At 48.3% G+C, this 21,627-nt stretch overlaps 4 protein-coding genes across 7 annotated transcripts in view; 2 read left to right on the top strand and 2 right to left on the bottom strand.

Moving 5' to 3' along the window:
• The window catches only part of LOC1271478 (uncharacterized), a 46,237-nt gene extending 35,519 nt beyond the window's left edge, over positions 1 to 10,718 (bottom strand). For both annotated transcript variants that reach the window (XM_061644031.1, XM_061644032.1), the window contains exon 1: positions 9,062 to 10,718. In XM_061644031.1, coding sequence (XP_061500015.1) covers positions 9,062 to 9,167 — 106 coding nt within the window. In that variant the 5' untranslated portion in view covers positions 9,168 to 10,718. The remainder of the gene's footprint in view (positions 1 to 9,061) is intronic.
• Positions 10,719 to 11,896: 1,178 nt separating this feature from the next.
• On the top strand, positions 11,897 to 16,234 carry LOC1271476 (lamin-B receptor). Of its 3 annotated transcripts, none has more exons than XM_310276.5 (3): positions 11,897 to 12,053; positions 12,727 to 14,555; positions 14,639 to 16,234. In XM_310276.5, exons 2-3 carry the CDS (start codon positions 12,770 to 12,772, stop codon positions 14,923 to 14,925), a joined length of 2,073 nt encoding a protein of 690 aa, XP_310276.5. In that variant the 5' UTR covers positions 11,897 to 12,053; positions 12,727 to 12,769; the 3' UTR covers positions 14,926 to 16,234. The 3 variants fall into 3 exon arrangements, with proteins under 3 accessions (XP_310276.5, XP_061498993.1, XP_061498994.1); XM_061643009.1 differs by having other exon boundaries at positions 11,911 to 12,654; XM_061643010.1 differs by lacking the exon at positions 11,897 to 12,053 and adding an exon at positions 12,254 to 12,604.
• A 117-nt stretch (positions 16,235 to 16,351) lies between these two features.
• On the bottom strand, positions 16,352 to 18,519 carry LOC1271475 (E3 ubiquitin-protein ligase RNF220). The gene is made up of 2 exons (XM_061643011.1): positions 17,864 to 18,519; positions 16,352 to 17,793 (listed from the first exon to the last, which is right to left on the bottom strand). The coding sequence occupies exons 1-2, from the start codon at positions 18,248 to 18,250 to the stop codon at positions 16,969 to 16,971; spliced, it is 1,212 nt and encodes a 403-aa protein (XP_061498995.1). The 5' UTR covers positions 18,251 to 18,519; the 3' UTR covers positions 16,352 to 16,968.
• A 263-nt stretch (positions 18,520 to 18,782) lies between these two features.
• LOC5667694 (augmin complex subunit dgt6) lies at positions 18,783 to 21,613 on the top strand. Its single transcript, XM_061652654.1, has 2 exons — positions 18,783 to 21,094; positions 21,182 to 21,613. The coding sequence occupies exons 1-2, from the start codon at positions 18,800 to 18,802 to the stop codon at positions 21,374 to 21,376; spliced, it is 2,490 nt and encodes an 829-aa protein (XP_061508638.1). The 5' UTR covers positions 18,783 to 18,799; the 3' UTR covers positions 21,377 to 21,613.
• Positions 21,614 to 21,627: the final 14 nt, after the last annotated feature.

The raw sequence follows: 21,627 nt of genomic DNA, 5'->3' as shown, positions 1-21,627 counted from the left end.
GGTGCGAAATTTTTATGCTCACATCGCATTGGGCTATTTTAACTTTTAATTTCCCTGGATGGAGCTGGAGCTTACAATATACAATATTTAATTGCAACAAACAGTTGTACACGTCATCGGAGTTGCTTTGCTGTACTTTCAAACGAATGATGATGGTGATTGATTTGAAAGAAAGATACGCAATGTGAAGGTACATTTCCTTCACTTTCATGGAATAATTGTTAGCCCTAATGCGATGACCCATCGGTGCGAGCGTATAAACAAATGATGGAAATTGTATGCATTAAACATGCGCACGTTTCTTTTCCACGTTGCCTTGCCCCCACCCCGATGAAGCCTCTCGAACGAAAGCCAATAAGCAGTCGAATGGGCCAATATTGAAGATACGACGAAATTTGCACATCTCCACGGCTCTTCGCATGCACGACAGGGCTCGGACTGGGACCTTCCCAGATTGCTCGTCTGCCCACACCGGCGTTGTCTAATAGTCAATTTTCCATTGCTTTTCAGTGCGTGCAGCCATTTACACGCTCCATTTACGTCACCAGCGCCACATGCCACATGATGGTGGTGAAAATTAGCAAAATTGTGCAGCGAAAGCTAACGTGTGATGGTGCGACCTGAAAGTGCATACATCTGGCTTCATTTTCCAACCTCACATTGTTGCATCACACTTGAATCTTAAGATGAAATTTGCTATGCGTAGCGTTTTCTCCCTTTGCCGGTAAGTATTCTTCTCCCTCCGAAGCGACCGTTTGCTGAGGATGGATTGTTTCCCCTGCCATCCATGACTAATCGCAACGCTTTTGTCTTCGTCTGCGTATGTCCTTGCCGCAGTTCGGAAACCCGGAGCTCTAGCACAAGGTTCGTTAAGTGACCGGGAAGGTATGCAGCTATCCTTGAACAAACATCAAGGAAGGGGCACGATTGCTCACCACAAAATGATACGAATTTCACTTGTAATCATACTAATTCACAGCCAATGGCAAGGTTGACGTTTCGTTTGGCATTGATAAGAATAATGACCCGGATTGCCGGTCAGTCAAACTTATGTAGCGGCAGAATGATGACGAAATGAGACGGTAAGAAAAGAAGTGAGGGCACATCAAGAAAGCTTATGACGTGGACGATAAATGGAAGATTGGCTGAACTCTGGATGGTCCATGGTCAAGGCAGTGTAGCAGTGACGTGTGGGAAAGAATTTCCGGTCGAGTTGGGGTTTTTAGGTCGTGGTTTTATACAGAACATGTATCACATTTCAATCTGTGTTGCTTATTAAATTTTCTCTATGAGATAGCAACACACTTGAGTTGCCCGCGTGACTGTATCAATACTGTATATGGCTTCTAGGATTTCTCGCTATTCTAAAACACGTTAAAAATGCGTTTAGAATGCGGCTTTAACGTATTTTGTACGCTAAATCATGCAGACAAATATGTTGTAAAACAAGAGAAAACGGTGATGGGTAAAATTTAAAGTTACTCTTATTAGTTTCGTTCATTTTTACAGTAATTCAAAGACAGTATCCTTAGTACCAAAAAAGAATGCTGAGATGTGAAATTCCAGCAAATTTCACTCGTCGCTTAATTAAACACTAATTAGCCACCCATTATGGAAGTGATCTCCGTCTCCTAATCATTAACCCAATGCAAAAGCACACGTCAAACATTATGCAATCGACAGATGCACCCGCCGCGCCGTAGACTGCAACTACTGAGTTTGCTACAATTTTAATTGACTTCGCGTGCGATATCGCAATCGCACCTTACGCCACAGCAGCAACAACCTTACACGTACCCGCGGCTAGCTTCCTTATCGGCACCGACAGGCTTCAACGTGCCCGGTTGATCGCTCAATCAACCCCGAACGCCATCTTCTCCAGTGCCAGGCAAACTGTTTACCCTTTCGATCGCGCATCGGAGCCGTCGCGGCTTCAGTCCGCCAAGAACGAATCCACCAATTCTTCCTGACCTTTCCGTGAGTGCGCGCGCGCTCGCGCGTTCGTCATCACTCCGTCCTGTTCCTCGCATTGCGATACAACCAAACGAACCACTTTAAACTGAAGGCTTTGGCGCGAGTCGGTACTCCAGCAGCGTAACTTTGACGGCGAATGCCAAAGCGCACCCGCGAAGGGATGTTTTCTCTCTCTCGCTCTTCATTTTGTGCCGTGTTATTTTCTTGCATCTAATGCGATCCTCAGCGTCTTGTGCCTCCCCCCAGCGTCCCTCTTCCGTTAATGAGTGTCGAAATGTCAAAGTAAATGTCACGCTTCATAGGCGCGGACGTTGCGATTTAGTGCGTTGGAAGTGGTGGAAAATCAAACGAAAATCATAACCTCATCCAACGCCGTCAACACCGTACGGTTTGGATGGGGGAGTGGAGATTTTTATTTCACTTTTATTTCGTTCGCCCGCTACGACAATGTCAGGCGCGGCTCGGACGCGGAACTAAAAACGCCAATGACCGGCAAATAATCGAAAGGTGGTAATCACACATTTCACACCCGGCTGTTTTATGGTATTGTTATTCTTTATACAGAACTGTCTAGAAACTTCTAGGCTCATTTAATTTCGTTTCTTAGATTTTTATTTTATTTCATCATTTGCTTCAATATAATCATTACATTTTCCCAATCGATTCGTTGGAATGTAATGAGAAAATATTAGCTCAGCGTGAAATTAATCGAGAAACATTTGGGTAAACAACGAAACACACTAGCTTAAAAACATGCCACCTGGCCGGCAGTTTGCGTATGGTGGACAGTGGTAACAGTGTTATGCTAATCGTATCGTACCGTCTCCACACATAAAAGCAGCCAAGGAACCAGTTTCGAGTTTTTGAAGGCAAACCCGCCGCTGCCGGTCCTAAACTAGTTAGGAATTTGGCTTATTATACAACCTAGCCTCCACACGTCTTTTTTTTTTGCAATGTCTCTTGTCAAAAATGTCCAGACCGTGTTATGTGAGTGTGAGTGTGTCTGTCCCGGACCTGTTCCTTGCTCAAGATCGGGAGTGTGGTGAGATAAGCTGCACCATACAAACGCAAGATAATGGCGATTTTTCATGACTCTGCGGGAGTTTCACAACAACCAGCATTGTTTGACATTTAATTTAAACATAATTAATTTGCAATATATTAACACAACCAATCCTATAAGCAGAGCTAAACTCGCGCCTTCTTCCCGTGCCATGTGTTGGTAGATACAATTGGCTCATAAAAAGGTTCGTAAAATGGCCGTAAATTTGATCCTCCGTAATCCTACACCATCGGCTATCGTTGCTGAGCTAAATTTTCTATTCTACGTCCCTTTGAACTCTCTCGACACACACGTACGCACACACACACACGACACATCAAGCAACTAACGACAATGGGCGGTTGTGTCGCATGAAGAAACGCATTTCGCCACTAACCATCGGCTGACATTATTCAGTCCACCAAGTCGGCATCACCAAACATGGCGTATCATGGGCAGGTTCTTGTGCAGATCTGCGGTCCCCCTTGTTTCACGGATCGCTTATCCGCTTGCACCGGAGAAGGGGAGCAAAACAAACTGGTCCGAAAGCGTATCTACAGACGGACGGGGGGCACTTTGTGCAGGCCCCATGCGCGTTCCAACCCTTGTGCGAACCGGTGCAAATGAGTATCGGTAGAATGGAAGGTAATGGAACAAGAACAACGCCTGGCTCGGCACAAACGTCACACCGATCTAGTTTTCAAGCTTTGCCCACGAAGCACAGGACAGCCTATACCGCCGTCCACACCGAATATGTGTGCAACACGGCAGACACAGGCGGTACAGCAACAAAAACAGCAACAACAAAAAAAAACCAACCCCTCACAAGACAAAAACACGTTCTCCCATGTGGAAGACCTTGAGCCGATCGTGGTGGCAGAATTGAAAGCAAATCTGGTGCTATCTCGCTCTCGTTGTCTTGCGGGTGCGGGTTCGTCGCTTGCAATCGACGACGAGTGTCTTTCGTTGCCGTGCGCGCGCTAGGGTGAACCCACCGACCGGCTACTATCGGTTTGGGTACCTACCTCCTCTGGACGGTTGCGCGGTCGGATCTTGCATTGAGGTCGCCCACTCCCACTCCCTTTGCTGCGGCCGCCGAACCTCAAAGCGGTCGCAAAAACTACTTCTACAACTACTACCACCACTACTGCTGCTGCTGCTGCTGCTGCTACTGCTGCCTCAGATTCCATTCCATTTCCTACAATATGTTCTGAATGATGGAAGTATTGTTTTTGTCGTTGCTCTCCTTCACTAGTACCATACTTTGTAGTTGCATTGTTTGGCTTTGTTCTCCCTTTCTCGTTTCTATACACCGATACGCTAAACCCATTGTCATTGCTTGCGAATGTGCACGCGTTTCAGCTCAATTAGAAACAAACGTTAGACTAACCTCAGAGTAGGATGGTTGTACCGACTCGCACATCCTTGCCGATCGATAAACAATTAATCATAGAGCCTTTAATTGGACCGCATCATTACCACGTTCGAGTGATCTTGTTTTGATGGGTACATGGCGTTAATTTGATCGATCGGCACACGGTTGCGAATGGCCACGACCATGGATTGGTAGTAACGCTGATGATTTTGTACAGAAGACAACGCAACATTCTATTCTAACACTTTCTCCACCTTGGAGAGGAGTGCTGAGCCACACGAGCTGAAGCAGATAGCCTTGTGAAAAGTTTGCAATTATTTATGTTACGCTCGAGCTCATCTCTTGCACACCATACCTGCAGGAGCATACGCTGCAATTGAACGTTGTTTTCGGTAATTTGGCAGTAATTTAAACTCAATCGCACCGCCAGTACTGCGTGAACACTTTTCATTCGGCCGAAGCCACACTCAACTGCTCGCGCGAGCTAATTTTCTGGAGCAACACAGCTGCATCGTTAATTTAATGACACGCCACGTTTTAATTCGGTTTCACAAGAACAAATCTCACCGATGACGGTCACTGGCACGACCAATTCGGTGTCGACCGAAACCTTGACAAACGCCGCTGAAACGGTGCGCTCCTCTGCGAAGGAGAAATCAATTAACGTGCACCCCCTGGCTGGTGGCGATCTTGGCGAGATGATGATGCTGTGTTCCAGCTCCCTCAACAAACGCGAGAAAGAAAGCACACGCAACACCCTGAAAGGTCGCACTGTTTTTAATGAGCCACAGAGCTGGGGATTGTTTTCGTAAGGCGAGGCGTACAAACAAGAGTCGGCAAGAGTTCTGAACACGTGCGATGTTTTACACACACACGATTTCTCGATCCACGTTAGGGGTAGGTTTCTATTTTCACCGGTCACTCGAGTTTGGTGGACTATTGGTAAGGTCGAAGTCAACAGTGTACCGAGTGGGTTTTTGTGTAATTGTGGCCCACGCGCGAACGAAGCACGCTAACGAAGTAGTCTTCATTTATGAGTGCCATAAACAGAACTAGGAGTTTTAAAAATCTCTATTTGTTACCTACCATTTCCACATTCTATGCTTGTGAGGGTAGAAGGGTGTAGCAAATACATACAAATAAAATAACGAAAACCCTTCCTGTACAAACTATTAATTTTGAGAGCTCTTGAATTCCTTGGACTAGAAAAGGAACGTGTGAAGCAGTATATGACTCAAACTGTTAGAAGCTGAAATAACGGAGAAATAACGTTACCCAAAACATTGTGCATGTCTTCAACCCACTCGTATTTCCGTACTTTAACTCGTTCTCAGCCTATTGCGCCTTTTTATTTAAACTCCCACAGCTCTTTTAATGTAAGTATTACATAGTACTACCTTCCTTCCTTCCTTAACACAACCACACATACAAATCCGCGCTGCATCATTGTTTGCGGGCGCACTTCGCACACTTTCGAAAGCGGTTCAGCTGCTACAACCCGTTCTTCCCAGTTTAGCGGTGGCCGTAATTGGTGACAAGCAGGAGTAGTTGCCATGGCGCCATATTTGGCCGATCGATTGTTGTGAACGGGCATCCCTTTCGAACCAAGCCTTCGATTCTAACTGCACCAGCCAGCACGCTCTGCCCCTAGAGAGCGAAGTTCCGTCCGTCACCCAAAGACAGCAAGCGACGACCTCCGCACACCGGGTGGTAAGCACGCGAATGCAATGGCAGTACACTGTACACCGGCGTACCTTCCCGTTCTTCCAACAATCTAACACTATTGAACGAACGGCAAGCTTACGCGAGACCTTCCCGCACCGGGGAGTGGTGCAGAGTACAATAAGATTACAGTCTATAGTCTTACTGCAGGATGATCACTGAACGCGAGCCATTTGGTGCATCCTCTACGTTTTGCAAGCGGTATACGATCGCAGCGCATGCCACAGTCAAGTCCACAAGCGAACCAAGTGACAGCACCTCGTTGACACCGGTACAAACCGATCGCAAATGCAAATGCGTGATAGATCATGTCGTGTTTCGGTGTGCCGCCATGTTGAGAGCGTTGGCAGTCGACCTGGCTGTCTGGTTGTCTTTGCACTTGCGCTTCAAAAACGTGCTCCATTCTTGCGATTCTTCTACCCATCAGCATTGCCGTTGACGATATCGATGGGAAAAATATCGCCACCGGAATCTTGTCGTGCTTTAGCACCTTTCCTACCTCAAGGGCCACCGGGTCGTCTACCACAGAACAGGGATCGTCTGCAACTTCCCATCCTTGCGAACGTATTAGAGAGGTTACCCTTTCCAGTGCACTTAGCAAGTGTATAAAAACGCTTTGCTACGATGCCTTTCAATTACAACTGTGATTGTACACTATCATGTAAGTATCATGTTGTACACTATACCTCAAGATCGACTGCACTGTGCTTTCCAACAGCTAAACAATTGAGCACACGCTATTCCCAAACTTTTGCCTGATCTCAAAATGTTCCCAAAATTATCTAAAAGAATAGTAATTAAGGAAAGCTACGCATGGTTCTCTCGCGAGTCATAGTGTGTTGCACTACGCCACTAAAGTGATTGGTAATTCCAAGCCACACCAAAAAACATTCCAACCAAATACGAAGAAAAAAAACCAAAACAAAACCTCGCATGTAAATGATGGAAAGCTGCAGGATTCCCAACGGCTCACACCGCCAGCCGATCGATGGCGCAGTAGCTACGTTACACGCATGCTGTGTGTCGTGTGGAATATTTTATAGAGTCTGAAAACCACGCACCAAGCAAAAGGGCAAACGAAAGAAATTACCATGCCATTACCAGCTCAGGCATAAACAAAGAAAGTACGCTCTCTTCGGGTTGTACCTGTGCCAAAGCGAATAAACGAGCGGAGAGAATCACTATGCAATATGTTAATAAAATAATGTAAGGGAATTTGTTTAGTATTTACTTTTAAAACAAGACGACTACATCGGATCAATATTTAAGTAAATGGTTATTATAAATCATTTTATTCACTATAAGAGAACAGGCATTTTTAATATTTCCAAACAACCAATACATAAGACGTTCAACCTTCGTAAACCAATGCTCCGCCAGACGCAACCTAGACAAACAGTGTCGTGGCAAAAAAAAAACAGGGCAAGTCTAAAATTGTTATGCCTGCACGTCTCAGCGTTTCGCGGGTGAGACACTGAACCGTTGCATAATGTTTGCTCTTTCCAGTGCAGCGTGCTGCAGCGTTAGTGCACAGGCAAAACTCTCACGGCACTGCTGCACTTCGGAGAGGCAAAGCACACAAAGCAAATTGAACCGAAACTGAACGGAATTGTGTACGTGCATGCTGATTGTTTCTAGTTTTTTTTCTTGTGCAAAAATGAGAACAGTAAACAGAGCTCTTAAATACATACTTACGGACTTAGAAATAGTTTTTTTTTTTTGCATGAAAGTCCACCAAATTGGCTTATTGCAAGGTATAGATCTGCAGCATTATGTGCTTAATTTTATCAAAAGACTTGCACGAAAGCGCTATAAGCGACGAACCTTTAAAATCGTCATACGGTTAAACTGTTGTGAATTATTTTACCACAACTGCACAAAAAATTAATAAAGTAACAATAACTTTGCTGCTTAATCACATCCCTTTCTGGTTACAGCACGGTTAAATCATCGACCACTAGGAGGAAGATGTTCCGGTAAAGCTTTCAATGCTTCCTTCACAATGATGCAATGACTGACGAAAAACAATGTTTTTTCCAAATAAGTGGTCAGCTCAGGAGAGACTATACCATAACACGGAGTAATAACAGAAAACGAACACTCCTACATGTAATGGGAAATTTACCATCGCTCTATCTTATGCCAGAAAGAAAATTCAGCATCGACGTTACATATGCTGCACACATCACCAACGATTGGGTGGTTGGGTTTCGATTAGATCAGTTAGACCGCATTTCCTTACTGCCCATTTTATGCCCATCCTCTTCCATCTTCCAGTTCACATTTCTTGTTTGTATGTTTGTGTATGTGTGTGTGTGTATGGGTTGGTGGGATAGTTAGTTAATTAATTTCGACTTTTATTAGCCCGCTTTTAGGCGGAAAGAAAGTGGATGCGATATTTAAACGATTCATGCACGGATATTAGCTAACTATCACGAGCTCGATAGCAGATAAGAGTAATTAAAATTGTGTTTTTAAAATCACAATGCAACACTTTTAAAGGTTTTGACTGGCATAAACAATTGTTCAAGGCCCAGCACGTATTTATTTCCAGTACAATTGCTTAGCAGCATAAGAACACGTTATTTGTAACGACATTAAAACGCTTTTTGTTTACATTTTTTCAGAGGATTAAAGCATGTTCCTCAACGGTTTGTTTGTATTGTCATAGAGCAAACTTTTGTTATTCATTTACAAGGCGGTTATAACGTTTCATAGAATCAAATGCAACCATTTTTTACATTTTTTTTTCTTTTAACCTTGCTGTGCCTTACAAATGATACCAAAAGTTAAAATACTCAATTAACCATAAACTAATAAGCCCTCGTCTTGTGTTTATTCATCCTACATTGATCTAATCTATATGGCGATAACTTTCTCTGTGTCATAAAACGGAAAACATATTATTTTTTAATGGGTTGCCACCCCTTTTACTATTCAATACTTACTTTGCTGAGCTGCCGATCTTGGCAACACCAAGCCAAGATTACACAAAACCGCCAGCCAAAGCATGGCGGACGACGGCGCTGGCATTGCTGCCCTTCTGCCACCCATGTTGTTGCTTTTGCAGGACCACTGCTGCTGATTGCTTCTGCAACAATCCGTCTCGACCTTGCAGCTTACTCCTGCTGCTTTCCCTCTCTACGGCGGGAATGAACGGGAAAATTTCAACCTCAATACCAACACTAGCACACTCTCACACACACACACACACTTTCGCTTTATGCCGGTCTTTTTCTCGATTCGGATTCAGCGCGGTGAAGGGCGAGAGACGAAACTTCTATCAATTAGATCGATCGATCGCTGGAACATTGAAACATTTTCCTATCGATTTGCAAACACTTCTTGCCGCAACACACCAGGCTCGATCGGCGATGCACCCACACACCGCACGCGTATCGTTTTGCTGTGTGGAGCCAATTACTACTCCCCACACCCCCTCTTGTTTCTCTTCACCCCGTCTACCACTGCACAGCCTCCCTTTTTTTGTTGCTGTGCTCCAATCGAGTGTGAAACTTTTCTTTTCAAACGGAAAGTGTATCACTGCATTTTCCTTTCGAATTGCACCACACCGTCTCCGTCTCTTTTGCACCAAGCACGGGGTTGCGATCACGCAGTACGCTAAAGGGAACTCTCGCCCACTCTAACGCTTCTCTAACTCGGACGTTTCGCTCTTCTATCGGCAAACGATCCACTCGAACGATCACTGGCGCTGCTCGAATCACTCTGTTTACTCCGGTTGACAATTTTGCATTCGATTTCTTCTTGCAGACACGTTTCTCACTCACTCTCTCGCTTACGTTCCTATCGGCCCTTGGTTGGTGCGCGACACCCGAGAGGAAGGATTGCACAATATCGATTTCTCCACGGCGATCGGGTGCAAGAAAAGGGGACAGAGGGTTGCTTTTTTTTACTTCAGGTTCCCGCTCGCTCACTCGTGCACATGTTTGCGCTGTGCCGTTTGATTTAGCGCTTTGCAACGAGCCCGAACGAATGTGCTGCTCGATTGCGACACACCGGTACACCCGCGTTTGTGCGCTCACTGCACGGTCCTACCAGCCGGAACTAGGCAGACAACGGCTTTCGGTCCACCCGCCACTGTCGCGACACTATTACGAATGCCCGGCACATAGGACTTGAACGATCGTGCAGGCGACGAACCAGTACGCTCCAAATATTCACTTCCGCCGCCGTGACGTTTTCGGTGAGGATTTTTGTTTTTTGAGAGGTTTTTTTTTTGGTTTCAAATACACATAAATCGGAATCTTCACACGCCGAAAACCTCGAAAACTACACCACGGATTTGTTTTTTTTTTTCTTTTTCGCTGTTCGGCTTCTGCTCGTTATGCGTTCGATGCTCGATTGTGCATGTCGTCGTTGCACAATGCACGCCGCTACGGTCGCTATGCAGCACGGCTGGTAGACACACACGATCGCACCACCACGGTGGGTCCGAAGCTTGGGGAAAGAGAAACCTCACCGGAATCGCAGACAGGCAGGGCCTGTGTATGAGCCTTCGGTAAGGGGATGGGCCGTGATCTTACAGCAACGGAGCTGCTGCTTCCCGACGGAGTGAGCGAAACTTTGAAACTGAAACGTGTTTTTTCTCCAGCACTACCCAACCATGCAGCTCTATGGTTCGCGGTTTCTTCTGGCTTTTGGATGCGTTTCCATTTTGTGATGGAGGGGATAGTCACAGAGAGCGAGCGCGAGAGCGTGCCTAAGACATAAGGCTCAACAGGCCGTAAGGTATGGTGCGATTGAAGGTTTGCTGGCATGATGAAGAGAGTGAGAATCTCTGAGAAATTGTGCAAGTTGCTATGAGGCAGAGATGTTGGTTTTGATTTTTGGATACTATTGGAACAATTATTTAGCACACAAAATATTTTAGAACAATTAGAAACCTTTAAGATCTCAATCTATTAAAATAAAAATAAACTTGTTTAGTTGATTAGTTTTGCTAAAAAAAAAAAAGAACACAATGCACATTTTTTACACATGAACACTTAATTCTCCATGTTTTTAGAACACCTTTTTCCCAATAGATGTCGCCACAGGCTAAACGTTCCTGATCTTTGAGCGATCAACATTTTTCATTGTTCTACAGTCTGTTCTCGAGTTACGCGGATTCGGAGATACGCGGTTTTCTAAATTTGACAGATCAAATGTAAAATCAGTACAATAAATTTAATTTTATTTAATTTTCATAAATTTAATCCACTTTAAAGTCAAAAATATTATAATATTCTGTAAGAATCGTATCAAACAAATGGTAAAGTGTATATAAGTACTAAATTGAATAAAAAATACCGAGTAACCATTTGTATTTTGGTCAAAAACCACGATAATCGACTTACGCGGATATTCCAGTTATGTGGATTCCTCTGGAACGCACAAACCGCTTAACTCGGAAACAAGCTGTATTTATCAAATGATTGTTTGATAAATATCGTACAAATACAAACTTAAGTTCGATATTTCTTTATGAGGCAATCCATACATGTCCTTCATTTGTCCCAAGAAGAATATTAAAACAAACAGACTTTATGAAATGAGCTACAAGCATGCTTGGCAAATAATCTGATAAAAATAGTCAGGAATACTCACTTCTTCTCAACATTTTAAGTTTACGCGACAATTGTTACTTAACCAGCAACAACATCCATCGCATGCTTGTCGTGTTTGTCGTGCCGCTTGTGCTGCTGAGACCATTGCAAGAACGCGGCATAATGTCGGCCAACGGTACTCGGTTTACAGCCGGGTCGGGTACTCCACGCACCTTCGCAACTGTCAACGTCCGCTTGACTGTTCATTTTCTGTAACGGCGTCATGACGCTTGTGATGTGAGTGCGAGCTTCGAAAAGTGGTATTTTTAGGTGTTCCAACGCAGCAAACGAGGTCCAGCACAGTGACGAAAACATCCCGCCGCGTGGTGCCGAGGTAAGCGAAACGAATTCACGCCGGGGCGTGCGGACCTTTCGTGCGTATTTTCTGGGCGGAAAATATTGTGTTTTGGAAGGTACGCGCATCGCGCCGTTTTTGTTTGTACGCGTAGCGCCACTCTCCCTCTCACGAGATACCGACGGCGCGCTTGGTTTGTTGTATCGAAGAGATCGTGCGGAGGGTGGTGTGTGTGTGTGTGCGTTTTGAGTGCGATGGGAAGGGAAGGGATGGCATTGTTTTCCGCGGCAAAAGTTTATGCTGTGTGCATCTAGCAGCTAAGCGAGCGCGGGAAGTGCAGCCCCAGGGGCAGGGTAGCAGCGGTACAGGCTGGGTGTGGATTCAGACTGACGCTATCAAACAGCATTCCAATGTGCGGCTCGCATGACACGTTCTCTCCCCTGTCCCTTTTCCTCCACCAACGACACTAGTGTGGTGCGTGTATTATCAGTGGGATAGCAGGTCCGTCGGCGGAAAGTGATTCTGCTTGCTGCTAGCAAACCATATCGCAGATCTAATCTATAGTATGCTGTGAATTACAACTGTTGAAGGTAGTTCATGGTGTTTGATTGGTGTCCCATGTTGGAGAACAATTCCCAATGTAAACGATAAGACTCGTAGTGTTTTGTGCATACATTGAAATCTAACATTAAGCTTTGTGGTTTACTTTTAGCTACATAACATTAAAAAAAGAGCGCTAACGAGAGGTTTGAAACATGGATAGCCGTAGCCGTGGTAAACGGCTGTCGACTGTGGTTACAGCGGCAGCAAGCAGCAGTACCGCCGCTGCCAAGGAAACGGCCCCTGCCGCGAGCAACGTGGAGAAGAAGAAACCGGGCCGCAAATCCCTGGCCGTCACGGCTGCAGCGCGCAAACGGTCCGCATCGCCCCCGAAACGGAAACCATCGCCCGCTCGGAGAGCTTCCCCGGCCCGCCGCGCTTCTCCCGCCCGAAAGGCTTCGCCCGCTCGTAAAGCCTCCCCGGCGCGTAGAGCTTCGCCGGGCAGAAAACCGAAGGCAGCAACCGGCACCACCGCTACCGCCGCGTCCACCACGGTGACGAAGGCCGCCGAGCCGGTCAAAGTGAGCCCGGAGGAGCCGAGACGCTCGCAGCGCATCCGCGCGTCGGAGGAAAAGGTTGACACGGTGCTGCAATCGCTGAAAAAGTCACCAGTCGACAAGCGCCTTTCGGTGATAATGGACGATGCGGAGGTGAGCGGTATCTTGAGCGGCCGAACCACTACGCCGAGCAAAAGCATGACGCCGAACGTTAGCCGCCGGTCGAACGCGATCACACCGACCACCACGACGGAGCGCAGCCGGGCGACGCTGTCCCGTTCGATGAGCGTGCTGCAGGATTACTCCGACCACGAAGACGATGGGGACTTTAAGAGTTTCCGCCGGACGCACGACAATGGCGTGGGCGACCGGTCCCACTCCCAGCGCGGCGTTACGAAACCCATGGGGCAGCAGCAGCTGGTCGAGTTCGGTGGAGCGTTCGGTGCCACCGCCCTACTGCTAGCCCTACCGCTGTTCATGTTCGTGACGAACCACTTCTGCTCCGGTGCCGCCCACCGGAACTGTCAGTTTGTGGTGCCGAAAAGTTGGGCCGAGTTCGGCACGCTCTCGACGTACATGAACAAGGAGATTGGCACGTTCTATGCGGTGTTTGTGGCCGGCGTGGCCCTGCTGACCGGCCTGCCGATCGGCAAGCAGGTGACGCTGATGGACGACTCGAATCAAAAGCGCTCGCACGTCTTCAACGGGCTGACGGTCGCGCTCGGTACCGGGCTGGCGGTGTTTGTCGCGGAGTACTGCTACAAATACCCGCTGCTGTCCGTCGTCAGTCGCGGCTACAATCAGCTGCTGGTGCTGAGCATACTCACCGCGCTGGCTTTGGCACTGCTCGCCTTCGTGAAATCCCGCACCGTGCCAGTGGTGGAGAGAAATCCGTACGCAAGAACTGGCAACTTTTTGATCGATTTCTTCGCAGGCCGCGAGCTGGATCCGACCGTGCTGCACGTGTTCAATCTGAAGCTCGTCACGTACCACGTGTCGGTGGTGCTGGCGCTGCTGTTCAACGGCATCATTCTGTACCGCAATCTCCACTTCGCCGCCCTGCCGGAACATCTGACCGCGGCGCCCATGCAGGAGCGGCTGCTGTATTCGCTGCAGCACCTCACCTGCGAGCCGGCGCCGGTTGCTGCCGCTGCCGTCACCCTGCTCTACCTGCTGGATCTGCTTGCGTACGAACATCATCTGGCCGCTTCGTTCGAGCTGCAGCAGGAAGGATACGGCGCCCAGATGCTGCTGCGCTATGCCGTGTTCCCGTTCGCCCTTACGCTGCTGCCCAAGTACGTGGCCGCCCACAAGCTGTCCGATGTGCCGCTGTGGGCCGTGGGTGTCTGCGTCGCTCTGGCGCTCGTTGGACTGTTCGTGAAGCGAGCCTCGATGCGGATAAAGTATCTCTACCGGTTGAATCCTTTGGGCGAAAAGGTTGCATGTAAGTATCAACATTTGGAGATCCGTTTCTGCAGCTACATCACACTCACCTGCTCTTGCTACATTCTACCTTTCTTCCCACAGGTTTGGAAACATATCCCACCTTCCAGGGCCGGAGATTGCTGGTGGCGAAATGGTGGCGCTTCGTGCGCCAACCGAACTATGTCGGAGACGTGCTGCAAACCGTTGCCCTGCTGCCACTGCTCTACTGGCGCTTTGCTTGGCCGCCGGTGCTGGCGGTTCTGTTCACCGTCGTTCTGCTGGTGCATCGTGCAAAGCGGCTGAACCTGCGCAACGCCCGCAAGTACGATTCATCGTGGCAGCGTTACTGTAACACCGTACCGTACCTGCTCGTCCCCCGTGTCTACTAAATGCTTGTCCCACCACCCACCCGTCTCATCCAAGTCACATCCAAGCTGGTGCAAAATCTATCCCTCTCACCTTTTACACTGTTCCCATTTTTTTTTTTGTTCTTCACTGTACACTGTCCACAGATTTTTGTGTACTGTGCGTCTCCCTCGATTCGATTGTAAAAATGTGTGTTTTTTTTTGTACTTTCGTGTTTTGTCAAAGCTAAACAATAATTTAATCCTTTTAAATTCTTCGGCAATCGGTTTGTCGAACGGCGCATTTGCTCAAGGGCGCCTTTTAATGGTTTTATGTGCTGCTAGGGTATAGAGTGTTTGTATCTCTTTGTTTGGAGTGAAATTTTATCCAATTTTAATTTACCTTGTGGAAGTTACATTGCAATAAAAGCAACACAATCGTGTGTGTGTTAGTAAAAACGACTGCAACACGTTAGGCAAAATAATAACAATGATAAACGTATAGAAAAGCTTAAAGTCCCTCAGAAATTAAACAAACAAAAAAGAATTAGGTGCGTAATATACGAAAAGAGAGAAAACAACAAACAAATCAGTGAGAAAAAGACAGCGAAAAGGTCTCAGGGGGATGAGTCCGACAGTGAGCGGTCTTTAAATTTCAAAACAAAAAAAAATATTGCAAAAAAATCTAAGAAAATATTGCTAAAATTATCATTTTGTACAAAACAAAAGAAAGCATAGATGGTAGTGGCAAACAATTGTACAAAAAGCTGTGTACAAGTGCTCCCAACAACATCATCGTAAAAGTTCCATCTCTCGCTAGATCAATTCACATTGGCACAGTACGATGCGGCGAGCACACGCATGCACGCTCTCTTTTAAACAAATTACATAGTTATGTTTGCAAGCCCTCAGCGTAATACTCAGCAGATGCAGATAAGCATGCAGCACACCCATGGTGCAGTCTTGGCATCTTGAAACCAAAAGTACAACAAGAATCTACCTTGTAAATGGAGAACACGCAGCGCCTTTCGCAGAGAGAAAGGCATTAATGTGTTTAAAGTAACTTTAAATTGCCACTGAAAGGTAGAAACCGTTTACAAAATTGTGCTCTCAGGCAGAATGCCGCGCCGCATCAAGCGCGCAGACGATTTCAATTAGGCCATTCTAATGAACTCTTCTTAAACCGTAGTTGGCGAGTCTTATAGACTCCCTTTCTAACGGAAAAGCAGACACGCGGAGGGCTCAGACGTGTTGATTTTGCCAATAGAAGTAAACATTAGTCTGTTAAGTGATAGCGATTAATTTAGATCGATTGATAAGATATTAAATTTTAAATAAAAATGCAAGCAAAAAAGTGGACGCGTCCTTACTGCCTCCGATAGAATCACGCCTTTTTTCAGCTTTCTGGACACTGCTCAGCGATTCGCAGCTTATTTCTTTCAAAATACACTCCGATCTTAACCACGGGGGCTTTGTGTTAATTCTTCGGACTCGTTATTATTCATTCAGTCATTCGAGTATTAATCTGGAACGCATCGTAAATGGCTTAGTGGTCAGGAGTACTGGTAAATAGGTAAACTTATCCAACTAAGATTATCGTGTACAGCAAAACGGAATGTTCGAATGAATGATGGACAAGCCGGGAAATTTAAAAGTACATTAATTGTCGAAAAAAGCGGCCTGCTTTAATGCGCCCCCTCTAACAAACCGTATCTGGCTTTGGGTTTCGTTTGCTGTTAGTATGCCTGTAAATGCTTTGCTTATTGTCTCATTATCATTGTCTCCGTGTTGTGCAGTGGGGTAAAATGCATTTCTTTTCGTTTTGGCATGTTTGCCGTTTGCATGCATGTTTGAGGTGCGTTTTTTTAACACACCCGTCCGATGAAACCATCTAACATACTTAACTTCTTTCAATGTTCAGCCATGCCTATCGCATCATCGCCCGTGTTTTGGACCGCTTTTGTGCTGTTTTGTGTGCTGCGTATCATTTTACCCATGTTCCCATGTTTCCCCACCAACATGATGTGATGTATTACGCCTTGTTTTCCCTGCTTGCTGTCTCCCCTACCCGCGTAATGCGTGCGGTTTTTAAAGATAAATTCTCCGCAGATCAGTCGGCGAAGTGATCATACTGCACTGTGGGCACAGCTTCTTGGCCCCTAGCGTGTGCAGCCAGCACTCCTCGCAGTACACATGCCAGCAGCAAACCGACACGATCGGTTTGCGAAAATCGTCCATACAAATCAGACACTTGGGCCGATTCTGAATGTACCCTTCGTATTCGCGTATCTTTGCCTTGAGCGACTCGATGATGCGACGCTCCGTACCTGTGGCCGGTTCGGGCTCACCCTCCAGCCCGGCGGGCAGCGAGGTAGGCAGGCCGGACGACGCCGGTGGGGCAGTAGACTTGCTCGTACCCTCGCCGGGGTTGCTTTCGGCCGGCGGTTTTACGACCGGCGGATCGTTGGCAATGAGCAGCTCGCGAAGCGCACTGCTACTACCGGACGCACCACGCCCCGTCACTATTACGTCCCGCTCCGAGTACTGCGGTGGCCCGTATACCTGGCTCTCGTCGCCGTCCACGTTCAGCTCGTCGTCCGTATCGTCGGCGTAGGTAAGCCGAACGCCGAGCCCACCGTGCGCACCCGGCCCAAGCATGGTCGTGCTGCGCACACGCTTCTGCCCGGCCCACTCGTACACCTCGAACGATTCGCCCTCGACATCGATGCTGGCATCGTCGTCGTCATCGTCGTCATCTTCACTGCCGCCGCCGTTGGCCGTCGCATTGGTGCCGTTGCGCTGCGGTTCGGACTTTCTCAGGCACGCCTCCACGTGCAGCGTGATATCGTCCAGGGTAACTTTGTTGCAAATGGGGCACACATTGTCTTCCGGTTTCCGCTTTCGCGACTTTAGCTGCAACGGAGAGCAAGAAAACGCATTAGCACACTGGCACCGATAGATGAACGGCAATTTGCCGTGCTACCTTTAAGCGCGCCTGTCGATTGTTTTTGATCTTCTGATACGTCCCCCAGCACTCATCCGGCCCGACGGCCGGACTGGCCACCGTCTCTTCGCTGTTGTGGCCGTTCGATCGAGCCGTCGGCAGCTGACCACTGCCACTGTGACTTGGTCCTTCGCCATTGCTGTAGCTAGGTCCGGCCGTTGGTCCGTCCTCAGCGCCGCCAGCGCCGTAGGGAAGCTGTTTCTTCGGCTTCAGGATGCGCTCGAGCCGATCCACCTCCACCGCAAAGTGGTGATCGATCTCGTGCAAGCGTAACGTAACACCGCAAATCGGGCAGCACATTGGGCTGGTTCTGCCCTTACGCTGACGAAAGCCCCGGCCAGAATGTTCCGACTCTCCGACTTCCATGTTTGGCAACGCGGTACTGCACCTACTGCACCGAGCACGGGAACATACTGAATAACGGGTGGCGGTTTTCTGGCCCTGGGAAAGTCTTCACAACATATTGCACCGGCAAACGGGACGGGAAATGGGGGAAACTTTCTTTGCGGTGAACTGTGAAACTCGATATTCTTTTGCCGTTGTCCTGCGGTGCGTAACATGCAATTGTTTACATCGGCAAACCATCCATTTCGTCGATGCGATTGTGTGAGTGTGTTTTTTGGCCTCCGAAGCGTTTGACATTCAGCCCTTTTCGCCTAGCCGCGTTGCCAGACTGATTTTCATCAGGAAGATTTCCTCTACCAAGAATCACTCGAAAAGTGTTTCCCCAATTTGTTTTATTTTCATTTTACATTAAACTTTCATTGCAAATAAACAAATAAAGTATAACTGGTGCATTCTAAAGATGGTTTAGCAGCGTGCATGAGACAATGAATCACCCTGTGCGGACGGGGCGAACATCAATTCAAACTGGCAGCACAGTCGCACAGATCAAATTCAGCGACTTTTTGCAAAATGACAGTTGTGAACGAACCGACCATCAAGCGGACGACCGCTTGTGGTGTGAAAAAAGTGATCAAAACAAGCCGGAAATCCACCCGTTTGTCCCGGAAACGCTTGTCTACCCAAGCCGCAGCCCGAAAGACACGCATTCGCTTCACCATGAGCAAAAAGCCGACGGTTAAACGCACCAACAGCCAACTGTCGGTCGGGCCGAATCTTTCCGCCGGCGGTGCATCGGTAAGCCGCTGCGAGGAACAGCTCGATGCCGCCATATTCCGGACCCTGACCGTGCTGACCAAGCGCCATCAGCCGACGGACGAGTTTAGGGCGCAGTTTTGCCGGGGCGCGTTCCTGAAACCGAACACGAAGGCCTTCATCCAGGTGATGCACTTCCTGTTCAACGTGTACGATGCGCGCGAGTTCCGCAAGCGGTTCTACTGGCCCATCTACGACAAGGGTGCGGAGAACGCGTTCCGCACCTCGACGGTCGAGTACGTGAACAGCTTGATCGAGCGGGGCAAGCTGGTCGGCATGGAAAAGATAAAGGCGCACGTCGTCGTCCTGCCGGGCGGGGCCAAATTCATGAAGTTTCTGCTCACGCTGATCAAGTTCGTGCTGCAGGAGGAGTTGCGCCGAGCGAAAGCGTCCAGCGGTCTTGCGCCCGACGCTGAAGTTGAGCCGATCACAAAAACGCGCATCGCGCAAATGATCGCTTCCCACAAACGTTTGGTTGATGTTAGCGAAGGAATTCGCGGCACCATTCGAGAGGACGTTGCCGCACTCACGGAACGGACGCGCAAGATTGAATCGCTAATCGAGACAGTCCTGCAGGGGTGCGATTTAGCGCAACAGATGAACTACGACAAGCTGATGCTGCTTTGGGACGTGCGGATAAACACGCAGCACAGGGAGCAGCAAAAGATCCGGCAGCGCATGCAGGCGATCGCCGACGAGTACGACCGGGTCGTGGAAAAGACGGAGAGCAAGCTGAAGAGCAATGAGCTGACGCTGCCGTTCACGAAGGAGCAGCTCAAGGATTGCCTTGACAAGTACACCGCGCAGCCGGGCATGGAACAGGTGCACCAGCACGCGCAGGACGTGTTCGACGGTACCGGGAAGCTGCACGCGGTCAAGCTGCTGCAGCTGCTATCCGAGGACGTGCTGCCCAGCGTGGAACAGTTTTTTGGCGGCTTTTGTGTGAAAAACCCCGATGTCATGAAGTACGAGCAGAAGGAACTATCCAAGGTTGCGATCAAGTTCGACGAACTTCGTCAGCAGATCGATATGCTGCAACGCAGCCTGCCCCCGCTCGAGGACTGCCAGCTGCGGGACCTGCCGGGCGGGGACGGAAGTCCCGACAAGCTGGGAAAGGACAACTTTGCCATCAAGAACAAGCTGTTCTGTACGCCCCCGATCGTGATGGACTTTGACGCACAGTCGGACGAGTTTCACGCCGCCGGTCTGGCCGGGCCAAGGAGTCACCAGCGGTTGGCACTGTTGAACAGAGAGGATGTGCACGCGATGAACGCACGAATGAAGTTGCTTTCCGTGAGTTCGTACCAGTTGCGCAGTCCGAAGCCAGCGCCAAAGCATCTGAAGCCGTCGACGGGCGATCAATCGAACGTTCCACAGCCACCGAACGCGACGACGGGCTTTGCCGTACCGCGTATCGCACGCAAAGAAAAGCTAAACCCGCTCACCATGCTGAACCGCATCAAGGCGCAAAGCCAAAAGCAATGCAGCTCCTCCCGCTCCAATGGTGATGCACCGCCGGTCAATAGTACGATGAACATATCGACGCTGAGCGAGATCACACTACGGCCCGAGTTTTCTTCCACCCTGCTCGGGACGCCGGAAAAGTGTGGCCCCGGTACGGTGGGGCGCACGCCGAACGAGGAGGACGTGGAGCGGAAGCCAAGATCCGTGCAGACGCTACAGGTTCCGCAGCAGCAGCACCAGCAGCAGATCAAACGGATGGTTAGCTCACCGACCGTTCACTCCAGCCCACGGCTGATGGCGATCTACGCCGGTTCGAACACGCCCAAATCGACGGTCTCACCGAAAACCCTGCTCCGTGGGCCAGTAGGCCAGCGAACGTCCCTCAAGCGAAGCTCACTGATCGAGAACGAATCGACGGTGCATACATCGCCCTCGGGAAGGTTGGAATCGCTCGTGAAGCACGACGAACTGCCACTACAACGTTGCTTACCCTTGCCATTGGCGCTCGAGCCGGAACCTGAAACGGGTATCACCAACAGTGGTCAAGAATTGGTGGACACGTCCGAGGACAAAACATTGCGTCCTGAGGTAAGCTGGTCGATCTCCAACGGGTGGGAAAAGACGCAATGTCTTACTGACTTGTTTGTTTCTCATTTTTCTTACCACTTCCCACAGAACGGTGGCCAAACAGAAGACCTTTCCCGCACACTCCTAGCGATCAGTGCCGGTGGCATTAGTCAGATAGAGGTTGGTGAAGCTGAATGTAAACCAGCAAGTGGTGAGAAAACCGGCGAAGACTTGCACATTTTAGCGCCGGACGAAGACGATCTGTTCAATGTGAGCGACGGAGTAGTGACGGATTTTGAATGAATTGTTGGTCCGTTCGAGTCGTAGACGTTCTCGTTACGTTGATTTTAAATCGTTAAACTTTCATGCAACGCTTTCGGTCTCTTTCTCTGTGTTAACTCATGTTATACGTATTAGAATTAAGTATATAGGAAAAAAGAAGGCTTTATATAAAATATGCTTTTTATTGAAATAATTTCCCAAAATAGCTCGATTATTCATTCACAACTCATTACACATCACATTACTCACAACTCAAAAGACACTAAAATTCG

Source organism: Anopheles gambiae, chromosome 2, assembly GCF_943734735.2.
Source record: "Anopheles gambiae chromosome 2, idAnoGambNW_F1_1, whole genome shotgun sequence".
Classification (NCBI taxonomy): Eukaryota; Metazoa; Arthropoda; class Insecta; order Diptera; family Culicidae; genus Anopheles; species Anopheles gambiae.
Note: the sequence above shows the minus strand (reverse complement) of the source record. Positions and strands in the feature narration are given on the sequence as shown.

Coding starts and splice junctions, on each gene's coding strand:
- LOC1271475 (XM_061643011.1), bottom strand. CDS start 18,250: ATGGAAGTCGGAGAGTCGGAACATTCTGGCCGGGGCTTTCGTCAGCGT. Junction 17,794..17,863: donor ATCGACAGGCGCGCTTAAAG/GTAGCACGGCAA, acceptor TCTCCGTTGCAG/CTAAAGTCGCGAAAGCGGAA.
- LOC5667694 (XM_061652654.1), top strand. CDS start 18,800: ATGACAGTTGTGAACGAACCGACCATCAAGCGGACGACCGCTTGTGGT. Junction 21,095..21,181: donor ACAAAACATTGCGTCCTGAG/GTAAGCTGGTCG, acceptor CACTTCCCACAG/AACGGTGGCCAAACAGAAGA.
- LOC1271476 (XM_310276.5), top strand. CDS start 12,770: ATGGATAGCCGTAGCCGTGGTAAACGGCTGTCGACTGTGGTTACAGCG. Junction 14,556..14,638: donor TTTGGGCGAAAAGGTTGCAT/GTAAGTATCAAC, acceptor TTCTTCCCACAG/GTTTGGAAACATATCCCACC.